Below are 13,176 nucleotides of genomic sequence, written 5' to 3'. Positions count from 1 at the left end.
AAACAGTGTAAAACCAGCTAGATATTTATAGCGATTGAGAGGGGTGCTTGGGGAACTTGTTCCTCACTATTTTTCCTCGTTTGCACCATTTCTTTACAGAGATATGGGGGGATGAGATGCTTATCTCTGATGAAAAGCCGCTTCCATCAGACCAGCACCCCTGGAGGCAGCCGAAGATTAGCAGCCTGTCTGAAACTTTGGAGTCAGGTTATTGTCTTATCTCTGAATTGCTGTTGGCAGGGTTTATTCTACCAATAGTAATTAAAACCACACAAGAATATATGAGTCACATATATACCCCACCCACCTGGATTATGAATAAGAGAGGACTGCTTTTGTAGGGAATTCTCAGGTGAAAAGGCAATTTCTGCAGTGAAAGCAGCAGTAATACTGTTTAATGAGGTAAAAAGAGTCTGGAAGTAATTCTCAGCAATACAAAAGCTAATGTGCCATAGGTTTGCTCTTACTGAGGGTTTCTGTTGTGAGTGTTGACCTGGAACAAGACAAACAGTCTCTCAGTGCCCATGAAAACAGAGCCAGTCAGACTGCAAGCCTTGGTCACCTGCCACTGTGGTATTTTCCCCATTTTTAGTGAAATACAAAGAGTTACAGAATTATCAAGAGTTTATTTACTCTATTAAATACTGTAATATGTTAAAACATAATATAGTCACTGTGCAGGGAAAAAAAAATTGTCAAGCAACCTTCACCTTCCCACAGATGAGAATTAGCTGTAATACAGATGCTGACTGCAAACCAGCCTTCTAGGAATCACAGTGATGTACAAGGTAATATTTGGCTGTGATCCTGGAGAAATTTGCCTTACTTTTCCTTAGTTCCTCTTTCAACTTTCAAACTGACTTCACAGAATTTCCAATTTCCTAACCATCTTTCCCTCTCCCCTTGCCTCTCAGCGCTTCAGAAGCCTTTACTTAGGTAAAGTTCTACATCTAAATGAGGGCACATTATCACAGACAGCTGAGGGTGACTGCACAAATTACCACTTTTTTAACTTTCCTACAAGCTCAGGATCAGAATAATCAGAAGCCTACTTTGCATGTGCAGTTTAGCACTTTCATACTTCCACGATTTTACTCCCGAGTCAAACTGCCTTCAAAAAGCAAAGCACATATTCATCACCGAGAATTAACAACATACCCAGCTTGCAGATTCAACACAAAGCTGCTTTTGAGTTGCCACAGCCTTAAAAATAACATGTGAAATAAGGGTTTTCCATACATGAATAATACCAAACAGACAAATGGGGTTTTATTAAACTCTCTTTTCTCACCACCTCAAGTTTCCTTCTGAAAAGACATGGAATTTAAAGAGTTTTTTTTTCCAATCATATGAAAATGAACAGAGAATAGCAGCAATAGCAGAGGCAGCTTTTAAGAAGAGAGTGGATGCTACACATCAGAAATGTTGATGAAAACAAGCTGCGTTTTCTGTATGACAGCTTTATTTCATATGTCATTTTTCAGGCCTTAGAAGAGTTCCCTCTTGCATTGATAAGCAGTTGTGCAGTCAGATTTCCATTATTTGAGTACTTATCTGAAGACTTCCACACCATTTTAAGAGATGGAGTTATTTCTTAGTGTCATGCTGGTGTCTAGTCCTCCACAGGACTTAGAATATTTTACACATCTGAGGAAATCTTGCTTCAAATGCCTATGAAACAGAGCAAGGTAAGCAACGCTCTGAGGTGTGGAGAGGGGGAAAACAGGTACACGGAAACCAGCGGCACCTTGGCAGCACTTTGTGGTAGTCCTGTCTGGCCAGTCACATTAGTGAATAGATGGGAAGGGGAAACACTGAGGAAGGGAGGGGAATGTGCAGAAATTAAAAGCAGACAGAGCCATAAAACCTGTTTGGGAATAAGTAGCTAAACTGAGTGGGAAGCCTTGTAAAGCTTGCCTCAGAAATTACCTTGCTGTGACTTGAAAACAACTCTTCCCCATTCAAATGGTGTGGAACCCCACCATTCTTTTACATAAATAACCAACTTCCCAGCTCCTTCAGTGATGACTATGCACATGTGGCATCATTAATATGTCAGGCAAAAGTAAGACTGAACTTGCAGAATACCAATATTATGCTCATCATCAGAGCTGGGAGTATAGCAGGCATTATAACACTTGGTTTATCAGGTTTTGTAATGTTTCTGAAGGTTTCTTAGATGCAGCTATGGATTGATATTCAAGAGACACATTTACTTCACGTGGTATGAATTAATTCACCAGCTCTGCAAAGTAAGACATTGTGTTTTGTCACACAGTGGCTACCTATATAATAGCCTCACCCACTGATTAAAGGCAAGGAAAAGTAGTTTTAGAGTAGATGAGCAGAATGATCCTATCATGCATAAGGGGAAAATCATCATTCTAGCTGTATGATGCACAATGCAGCTGTCAGAACTGGAGCAGAACTGGTATTTTCTGTGTGACATTAGCCTCCTCAGTGGTACCATTAAAATACATTATTGTATATCATTGTGTGGCATTTTCATTGGGTCTTATTTTTCACAGAACCGACCACATGGAGGTTGCTTACAATGATCAAGGAACAGATGGTGAAGTCCGAGGCTCATCACTCTTCCCCAGTTAAAGGCCAGCTTAAAGTGTGGTTTGAGGACTCCAAAAAAGGAATGGTACTCCCAGGTCCACGGCAGTGCAGCTCAGAGACAACAGCATAGGTAGTACTCCACTTTCCAGTTAGATTGAGCTGTAGCTGAGAACTGCTACAAACTGTCCTGTGGCATACTTCCTATCAAAATTACTTAAGTCTCATCTTCTTGAAGATCCACTTGTAAAAACATTTTAAAGACCATTACTTAGGTCACTGCATTCATTATTTTGATTTCTCTTCAGAGAATTAGTAAGAATAATTATCATGGGGAAAAATTAAGCACAATACAATGTGGAAGAATGAACTGGAAGAGAATTTCTCTTTTTACTTGAAGAATAAACCATTTTCCTAAAAGTCTTTGAGCTCTTACTATATACAGATTCACAGTTTTAAATACAAAAATAGATTCTAGTGTAATTCATAAATTAAGCAAGACCCTGTAAGGAATTTAGGTGCTGTCCCCTGCCCAGAGATGTTTGATTCTTGCTTTATTTATTCTAGAATCATAGAATCAACCAGGTTGGAAGAGACCTCCAACATCATCCAGTCCAACCTAGCACCCAGCCCTATCCAGTCAACTAGACCATGGCACTAAGTGCCTCATCCAGGCTTTTCTTGAAGACCTGCAGGGATGGTGACTCCACCACCTCCCTGGGCAGCCCATTCCAATGCCAATCACTCTCTCTGTGAAAAACTTCCTCCTAACATCCAGCTTATACTTTCCCCAGCACAACTTGAGACTGTGTCCCCTTGTTCTATTGCTGGTTGTCTGGGAGAAGAGGCCACCCCCCACCTGGCTACAATGTCCCTTCAGGTAGTTGTAGACAGCAATGAGGTCACCCCTGAGCCTCCTCTTCGCCAGGCTAAACAACCCCAGCTCCCTCAGCCTCTCCTCACAGGGTTTCTGTTCCAGGCCCTTCACCAGCTTTGTTGCCCTTCTCTGGACATGCTCCAGCACCTCAACATCTCTCTTGAATTGAGGGGCCCAGAACATTCCAAATGTATGTTTAAATTCTACAAAAAAGTAAGCTTTTGGTGTGTGGCTTCTAATCTGATTACAGGGCAAAACAGAAGTTGTTTCAAATTCGGCAACCAGCCTTGAGCAACTGCACTCCATCAATCTTTCTGGGATGCTACAAGGTTCATCCAGTAAAGGATAAATGGGAAGTATTAGCTCCCATGACACAAATCTTCTACAAGTTTAGCCAAACACAACAATAGTGCAGTTACACATTCATTTCTAAGGTCACATATCTAATGTAAAATAGTAGAGTAATACAGGATCTGTAAATTAGGTAATTGGATCCTCTAACACAGGATCTGTAAATGGTAATTAAGTTGAGACTGACCACTGATGATAAGTAGCCATCAGTCATTACTGGAACGATTACTTTAGCTAGGTCCTAAAAGGACTGAGGATCCATCCATTTCCTTGATGATCAAGACATAGATGTAAAACAGCACTAAGAAAAGGCTGCAGAAAAACAGACCAGTAATTTGTGGGGATAAGTCACAAGGAGTGATCTGCAAAAGCTGGAAAACTGAGCCCATTCGAACAAACTACAGGATGGGTAGCTTCCTGGCCTGTACCAAAACCAGTGTGTCCAGGAGCAGGGAAGTAATTCTGTCCCTATACTCAGCCCTGGTGAGGCCACAGCTTCAGTACTGTGTTCAGTTCTGGAAGCCACAGTACAGGAAAGACACTGAGGTCCTAGAGGATGTCTGGAAAAGAGCAAGGAGGCTGGTGAGGGGTTTGGAGAACATGTCCTGTGAGAAGCTGCTGAAGGAACTGGGGTTTAGTCTGGAGAAGGCAAAGGGCACATGTCATTGCTCTCTATAACTACCTGAAAGGAAGCTGTAGTGAGGTTGGTGCTGCTCCCTTCTCCCAAGTAACTAGTGATGGGATGAGAGGAAATGGGTTTAAAGCTGTGCCACAGGAGGTTTAGACTGGGCCTTAGAAATAACTTCTTTACTCAGTGGTGAGGCATTGGGACAGGCTGCTCAGGGAGGGGTGGAGTCACCATCCCTGAAGGTGTTCAAGGAGCTGTAGCTGTGGTGCTTCAGGATATGATTTAGTGGTCAGAGCAGCTGGGTTGTGATGGGACTCAACGGTCTTAAAGGTCTTTTCCAACCCTTAATGATTCTATGAATGTGTAGTATACCTTTTATTTCATCACTGCTCAAGGCAAAGCCCTGCAGGCCCCTATTCTTTATGCCTTAAATGACAAAAGCTTTATTATCAGTCAGTAAGATGCACTGTGCTAAACCTCACGTGACTTAGCATATCAAATATGGCTTTGTGACTTCAGTGAATAAAGGTGAGGTTTTCAAACAACTCTTCAGTGGTCACAGACAAAGAATTCAAAATTAGTCCCTCAGTCCTTATGCTGCAATGCCATCACACTTCTCTCAGCCCACATGTAAAAGAGCCTGCAATGGATTTGGATGCTTTTCAGCTCTCCTGTAGGTTAAGCTTCAATAAAGGGAGTAATTAACATCTGCTACAAAGCCACCAACACGATTTTTCTAAGCTTTGTATCAAGACCTATAACTGTATTCCTGATCTGTTTCCAAGTTAATTAAACTGTGAGGGGAAAGAACAATGCCTTTTACAAGTGAAAACGTTCTGAAACTGCTTGCAGTGAAAATCCTGCTCCTTTCACACCTCTTTGGAATGAATGTAACACTGCCCCTGACCCTGCTGAAAGACTTATTATTTTTGCTAGGTATGGTGGATTGGTTTTTGAGACATAAATACGTGTAAATGCAAGTAATCACAATTATCAATGTACTTCTAGATACCCGAATGATGGAACTCACATTTTTTTTGCTTCAGGCAGTAAAAAACCTGATATGTGATATGAAAGAACTGTCTAAATACATTCCTTATACACCTTACATCCAGCAAACTACCATAAAATCAGGCCCAAGGTCATTGCCTCCCCTTCAACCAATTACTGAACATATATTTAATGACCAGTCACAAATCTGCCCTCTTCCACAGCAAAATGAAGGCACTATTTCAGCCTCAGAGGTAGGAAGCAACACAGACCAATGAGGCATTCACCTGTAGATTCAGTTAAGAGTTTTAATCAAAACACAGGCAGTAGAGAATGCTCCCACAAATGTTATTAACTTGAATAATGTTTTGAGTTTTAAACCTCAAAGCAAGATTGACTAATGCAGTCAGTCATATCTCTGTGCTCTGACAGAGATGGTGCTACCATGCTTTGCTACCAACCTAGAAAGCAAATCAGCCACTTGAGAGCCTGGCATTTTGGGTTGGTGTGCTAGTTTACAGTATCACAGTATCATCAGGGTTGGAAGAGACCTCACAGATCATCAAGTCCAACCCTTTACCACAGAGCTCAAGGCTAGACCATGGCACCAAGTGCCACATCCAATCCTGCCTTGAACAGCTCCAGGGACGGCGACTCCACCACCTCCCCGGGCAGCCCATTCCAGTGTCCAATGACTCTCTCAGGGAAGAACTTTCTCCTCACCTCCAGCCTATGTTTCCCCTGGCACAGCCTGAGGCTGTGTCCTCTTGTTCTGGTGCTGGCCACCTGAGAGAAGAGAGCAACCTCCTCCTGGCCACAACCACCCCTCAGGTAGTTGTAGACCGTTTGAAGTAGGCTAGAATGTTTTGGTGAGAAGAATGAGATTACAGACTGTGAAAGGAAAACAATGGTGATGCCTACTTCCCTCATAGGCCTGCTGAGAAGTATAAAGACATATGTCAAAACATAGATAACACACTTGGCATCACTCTTGCTTGGGCTGCTGGCTGAGCTGCATCTCTCTAACCTCACCCTCTATTTTGGACTAATCCACTTTGCTTCCTAACCCTCTGGCTGAACCTCTGTTCTTCCTTGGGACTGGGGTAAGGTTGAGAGGGGTAGGGGAGGAAGGTGATGGAGTGGTTGGGAGCCCCTCCTGGGGACTCAGGTTTCTGGGAGGGGAGTTGTGTTTCTGTATTACCTTTTACCTTGTCTATTTCTGTCTATAACTGTATATATACTGTAAATATCTGCTTGTATATTGTGCTAGCTGTAAATATAAGCTTCATTCATACTTCCAGAGCCTGCTGAGTCTAGTCTGGGTGATTTCTAAAGTGTAGGGGGGCAGGGAACACCCAAACCATCACATTTGGTTAACCTTCATCTTCAGAAATAAGGGTGAGAAAATAATTCTTGTAGCCAAAAAGAAGAAAGGAGGGTATTTGTTACTGAGATTTATCCAGAAAAGGACAACATTCAGTCACTTAACAAATTCTTTTTCTTCAGAAGCCAGAAGACTTGCTGAAAAATCCCAACCCATAAAGCATTCCAGTTCACTTGTGTAGAGAAGCCTTTGACTTGTGGACAATTGGAATTACTACTAAAAAAAAAACCAACCTAGAAACTGTGAATGTGGAATAGAATTAAAGCTTTAGTTAAAAAAACAACAAACCTGTAAGCAACCAACTACATCTTTCAGCTGCAAGTGACTGACTTAGACAGGGACTCTGTTCTCCTTGGCCCACTTTTTCATGATGCGGGCGATGTATTCCGCTTGAGGATTCCTAGTGCTCTTCAGGAGAAGCACTACTTCCTGAAGAGTCTCTCTGCAAAGGTGAAAAGCAAAGATTTAAAAGGAGAGTAAGACCCAACTGATACAACATACATCTACCCACACCAAAACTATTTTCCAAATGTAGTTCCTAGACAGAGAGGTTCAGTCATTTGCAAAACAGGAATAGGTAAAAAATGCACAGGAGATAAGATCCTGGGGGTAAAGCTAAATAAACAAAACCCAAACCCAAACAACCTCCCCCCAAACCTCAAAAAAAACCCAAACCCACAGAGAGAGAAAGAAATTACAAATAAACCCAGCAAAACATGGGGAGTTTGGAGCATATGTATGCCACACCTGCTTGTGTGTGGCATACCTACACATCTATCTTTATTCTTGTCAAATAGCTCCTCTGAACAAAGCACATTCTTTTTTTTTGTCTGTAATGCTACTTGACAGTCTTCAGTATGGCAGCATTTAGCTCAGTGCTGCTAAAGCACCTTACACATCAATACAAACAACATGGAAATGAATGTTACCAAGAGGAGAAACCAGTACCAAGCTGCAGTATGTCAGCTGCTTTACAGCAAGAACCTGCATGCATATTGAAAGCCAGGCAAGCTAGCTGTCTTTTACTGCACCTACTGCATTAATTGCTAAAAGGACACTTGAAGGGTGCAACAGTGAATGAGATTAGAGAGAAGGGGATACAAGGAAAGTCCAAGAAGCCAAGACACACCTACTAGCTGTGCATGGAACAGCAGCTTTGGCCATCTGGCATCACAGCAGAAGCATCGCAAGGGAACAGCTCTTAAATACAGCCTCACTACTCTCTCTTACTCTTCCAACCAGTGAAGTGGGCCAAAGGTAACAAAGACAATTTTCTTTAGGCTTTCCTCAGGTAACTGTATTTGTCTGACATGGACAATGTCTTCACAGAGCAAATCTGAATGAAAACATTGTCTCATCTACTCACTGGTTAGTGAAGCTGCATCCTTCCTGCAGTGTTCAGTAAATGTTTCCTTAGCTCTATTCTACAAATCTTAAATGTCATGGGACAGTTTTTCATTCTTAAGCCATCAACACAAAAGGAAAGAGAAAGGTCCTTTTCCCTCAGTTCATGAACGTGTCATAACTTAGCTTGTCCTGATTATCACATTTGGGTTTCCTGCAGCTCAGCATTAGCTGATAAGTTACTCTCCACCATATGCTCTCTAACTGTTGGGTGTGACAGATACACTCCAAACTGATCACTGCATATGGGAACCAGAGTCTCTACTGTATGAGAGGTCAACAAGGAATTAGAAAAGGATACCTAGTCCTAAAGCTAAGATTATGATTCTGGCTTAGAGCTGCCTGGAAACAGGAAAAGAGCAAAATAAATTCAGATACAACACAGAATACTCACTTTGCTTCTCTGCCAGCTATAATCATTTGAAAGACACCAACACAAGCACCTCTCTTGCCTTCCCAGTATTCAGGATTACTGTCCAGACTCTCCAGAACATGAAATGCTTTAGCTGAATAGTAAAACTGGTGCACCTGCACAGAAAGGGAAATGTTATTCCTGACTACATCACCATCTTTCAGGTGTGGATTAAAAACTTTGAGCTCAGTTTTCTGACACTGGCAGTAAGTCACAGAAGGAACGTGCATGTTCTTGTCTTCCTGCAACAGCAAGTGACACAGAACAGGCACCTTCCAGTTCTATGGAGGGATACAGGAGGTATTATAACATTACTGGTCTATGTCTTTGAACATACTGCAGACAGAATCACAGAGTATATCTGGTTGGAAGAGACCTCAAAAGGTCATCCAGTCCAACCCCTGACTGAGCACTGGATGGTCAACACTAAACCATGCCCCTACCTGCCAGGTCCAAACACTGCTTGAACACCCTCAGGGAAGGTGACCTCACCACTGCCCTGGGCAGACCATTCCAGTGTTTGATAACCTTTTCAGTGAAGAGTATTTCCTAATATCCAGCCTAAATCTTCCCTGGTGCAGCTTGAAACCATTTCTTCTAGTCCTGTCACTTGACATCAAGGAGAAGAGCCTGTCCCCTCCTTGCTCCAACCTCCCCCCAGGTAGTCATAGAGAGCAATGAGGTCTCCCCTCAGCCTCCTCCAGACTGAATAACCCCAGCTCTGTCAGACATTCCATGTGTTACAGGCCCTTCTCTGGACATGCTTCAGCACCTCCATGTCCTTCCTATAGTGAGAGGCACAGAACTGAACACAGTACTCAAGGTGTTTGTGGCTACTGTCTTCCCAGGAGACAGCACAGAAGGTAGACTGAGCACGACCTGCCATCCTTTGGTGGCTGGATGTCTGCATCTGCTGAGCAAGAAGCTTGGCACAAGCAAGGCAGCATCTATTTTAACTTGTTCTAAGGTGCTCAGAGCACCCCTACTAAAGTGAACATTTTCTTGTCTAGTCAGACTAAGCTGTCTAATATTTTAAAAAGTCAAACTTCACCTTTTTAAAAGTCCTCTTCAGAAAAGGCTCAAAAGCACTATGATGTGGTAGCAGGGATCCTGCTGTAGACCATTAATCTCACTATTTTTTCTGAGTAGTTTTATTCCCAATGTCCACAAACACACTGAGTCACTTCACCCCACTTGGGCAGACAGAATTCCCACAACTACTAGTCTTTTACCATTTCCTTATGATCAGCAAAGAAATATCTCCCTCTGTCATTACAAGATTTAAGGAACATCATGTCCTAGAGAAAAAGGCAGTAGAGGTTCCTTGTTGAATTTATGCTGGATTTTTTTTTCTTTAGAGTTTCTTGTAATTTTTGCCATCAATGAATCTCTACTAGCTTAAGAAACTCTTACCATTATGGATAGCTCAATCATGCAGTAATTTACCAACTATTTAATCTGTGGTTTGTCCACCAAGGAGGCCTGTAGGTTAAAATAGTGACCAATCCTTGCCAGCTCATCTGCATCATTAGACACTTCACTCTTATAAAAATTCACTACTGATAACAATGATGGAAAGCATTAAAAAGACTGTTGATGCAGTCACTGAATTACTAAGTCAGACACCAACTTCTAAAGAGAAGACTTTAAAGAGGGCAAACAAAAATGATCAGGAGGTTGAAGCATCTCTGCTACCTACAGGCTGAGGGAGCTGGGTTTGTTTGACCTGGAAAAAAGGAGGCTCCAGGGAGACCTAATAGCAGCCTTCCAGTATCTGAAGAGGTCTTACAAAGATGGAGAGAAAGACTGTTTACAAAGGGCTGTGGTGGTAGGACAAGGGGCAGTGGCTTCAAACTAAAGAGCAGATCGAGATTGGATGTTAAGAACAGGTTCTTCACCACGAGGGTGGTGGAACAGTGGAACAGGTTGTCCTGGGAGGTGATTGAGGGCCCATCCCTGGAGATATTCAAGAGGGCTCTGGGCAGCCTGATCTAGTTGAAGATGCTCCTACTGACTGCAGGGGGGTTGGACTTGATGACCTCTGGAGGTCCCTTCCAACTCAGGCCATTCTGTGATTCTATGACTCACTTTGTAGCAATCATTTGCAATGAGCTGCAACAGGTTAAAGGATTCCACTGAGGTCTCCATCTTCTCATAGAGCTTCCAGGCCAGCTGTGGTTTCTTATTCATAATATCTGCAATAGCAACAAAAATCCAGGATTGTGAAAAGAACACATCATGCACAATACTCAATGGCAGGTGGAACAAGTGTTCCTAAATGTCTTCACTTAATGTAAATGCATGCTTCCCCCTGTGAGCATGAGGTGGGACAGGGAAATTTATCCTTATCTTCTGCCTTACTGGTGGTGACAGCCAATTCATCAGAACACACCAACATCAAGAGGAATAATTATGATGTTTGTGCTAGTTTGAGCCTAGCTGGGATATTTTGGTGAAAGGAATTAGATTATAGGCTGTGAAAAGGAAACAATGGTGATGTCTACTTCACTCATAGGCTTACTGAGATGTATAAGAACAAGAGCATAAATATAGATAAGAGAGTCAGTCTCTGTCTCTTTGTGCTGCATGAACTTCTCTCTCTAACCTAACTTGCTGCCTGACTAATCCATCTGCTTCCAATCCCCCCTGGCCGACCCTCTGAGCTCACCTTAAGCATAAGGCAAAGTCTAAGGTAAGGTAGAGGGGTGGGAGAATGTAGAAGAGTGATTGAGAGCCCCTGCTGGGGACTCTGGTTTCTGGGAGGGCTGTTGTGTTTCTGTATTACTTTTTAACTTGTATATTTCTGTATATATTGGCAATATCTGCTTATATATTGTGCTAAGCTGTAAATATAGCTTCATTCATTCAATTTCCAGCAGCTGAGTCTAGTCTGGGTGATTTTCCAAAGGGGGAAGGGGGCAGGTAACACCCAAACCATCACAATGTTTACATCTCAATTGATATTTCACAGATACAGCAATAAGCACAGCTCTCACAATTTTAGATGTGATTAAGGAACAGAATGGAAAGCACCAGAGAAAAGTTCTCTTATGCAGGACAGTGAGCTCCAGCAATCCATTTACATGGCAAGATTTAGGATTCTCTGCTCTTCCACAGAATAAAAATTAACTGGCACTGAAATGAGGTCTTTAACCCTTGGTAACCACCTCAATCTAAACACTCCATTCCTGTGATTCATAGCAAACTAAAAGGGGTGTGTGGGTGAAGCCCTTTCAAGCACAGCACAGCACAGCTTCTCATCATGCATCTACTAGAAAAAAATGGTTTCCAAATTCTTAAAATTTTGTGGTGGTTTCTAAATGTGCCTTTGAGAATAGAATTTTTCACTGCCTTTTAAACATCACTCCTATGCACAATTAGAAATAAAAGAATGTGAACCTTCCACCTCAGCTAGTGGAAATTCTACTTCCATGTTTAAATGTAGAGTTCTGAAATCTGGTATTTTTTTTCTGGAGAGAAGAACCTATTCAGTTGAATCTGAGGTAGATACTGGTAATTCCAGACTCAAATGAGTACTGGGAGAAAACAAAACAAAGTGAAGTCTTTTCTTTTTCAAGTCTTACCAGGAGTAGTAATCTACTACTACACAAACACAGTAGCAAACAACCAGGCTCCAATTTCCAAATACTAACTCATCTATCTAAAGAAATGGAGAACTGTGCTAATTCAATGTTGTTTTTCTGCCTTCTCTCCAAGAAGAAGAATACAAACAGTATAAACAGATCCCCAAAAGATGCATTGGTACTTACTGCCTGTTGGAAATATTTCAGCATCAAATTGTTTACAACTTGACATCTAATTGTTCTCTGACATCAATGTATAATATTATGTTCTCTAACGTCTACAGCATCTTGTATCCTGAAGGATCTACTAGTCATCTACATACCTGACACAGCAGAAAATAACTAACAGTTGTTTGTGCAAAGAATTCTAGCAGCTGTGTTGGAATGAAAAATCAAAGTTGGAAGACAGATACAGAAGAACACAGCAGCTCTACTGAAACTTCAGCAGGAATTCAGAATAGCAAAAGGCAGTCAACAAGAATAAACAGCAACTCCTAGGAGCAAGCCAGAAATTGTTTAATTGATAGCACAGTGTTAATTCTATTTCTTGCATAATAATTAGCATCTTCAAAAAGTTCTGCATCCCCAGATGTATGTCAGAGAACTACTACAGTGCACAGTCAAAGGGATGAACACTTAACAACCATGCTTTGACTTTGCAATAAGAGGTCTCCCATAAAAAAATGAGTTACATAGGCCAATCATCTATAAACACAACCAGCTACTGGAGCTTAATGAAAAAGGAAATCAAGTGGCATGTCCTAAAATACAGTCAGACATCCACATGTGTTATGTGCCTGCCTGGAAAGATCACATCAGAGAGGCAGTAAGGCCTAATGTCCCAAAGCATACATTTACACCTTGCAAGTACAGCTGCTGAAAACTGTTTGAGAACACAACACTTTTGTATTGAGGCACTCTAAGTAAAACTAATTAGCCCAGGAAGTCTTAGATTTGACCTGTTAGAAAAGCCAACCTCTATGC

The 13,176-nt window shown here is 41.8% G+C and overlaps 1 protein-coding gene across 2 annotated transcripts in view; it reads right to left on the bottom strand.

The window, feature by feature from the left end:
• Window positions 1-606: 606 nt before the first annotated feature.
• Window positions 607-13,176, bottom strand: part of IFT56 (intraflagellar transport 56) — a 53,861-nt gene continuing 41,291 nt past the window's right edge. The window contains exons 16-19 of one of the 2 annotated variants that reach the window (XM_064155098.1): window positions 10,697-10,803; window positions 8,591-8,724; window positions 7,081-7,234; window positions 607-1,671 (exon numbers count right to left, since the gene is read on the bottom strand). In XM_064155098.1, the coding sequence (XP_064011168.1) occupies window positions 7,123-7,234; window positions 8,591-8,724; window positions 10,697-10,803 (353 nt within the window). In that variant the 3' untranslated portion in view covers window positions 607-1,671; window positions 7,081-7,122. Of the gene's footprint in view, window positions 1,672-7,039; window positions 7,235-8,590; window positions 8,725-10,696; window positions 10,804-13,176 lie in introns of those variants that run through there. The other variant, XM_064155097.1, reaches the window with a different exon arrangement.

Source organism: Pogoniulus pusillus, chromosome 15 (assembly GCF_015220805.1).
Source record: "Pogoniulus pusillus isolate bPogPus1 chromosome 15, bPogPus1.pri, whole genome shotgun sequence".
In the NCBI taxonomy this organism is placed as follows: domain Eukaryota; kingdom Metazoa; phylum Chordata; class Aves; order Piciformes; family Lybiidae; genus Pogoniulus; species Pogoniulus pusillus.
Note: the sequence above shows the minus strand (reverse complement) of the source record. Positions and strands in the feature narration are given on the sequence as shown.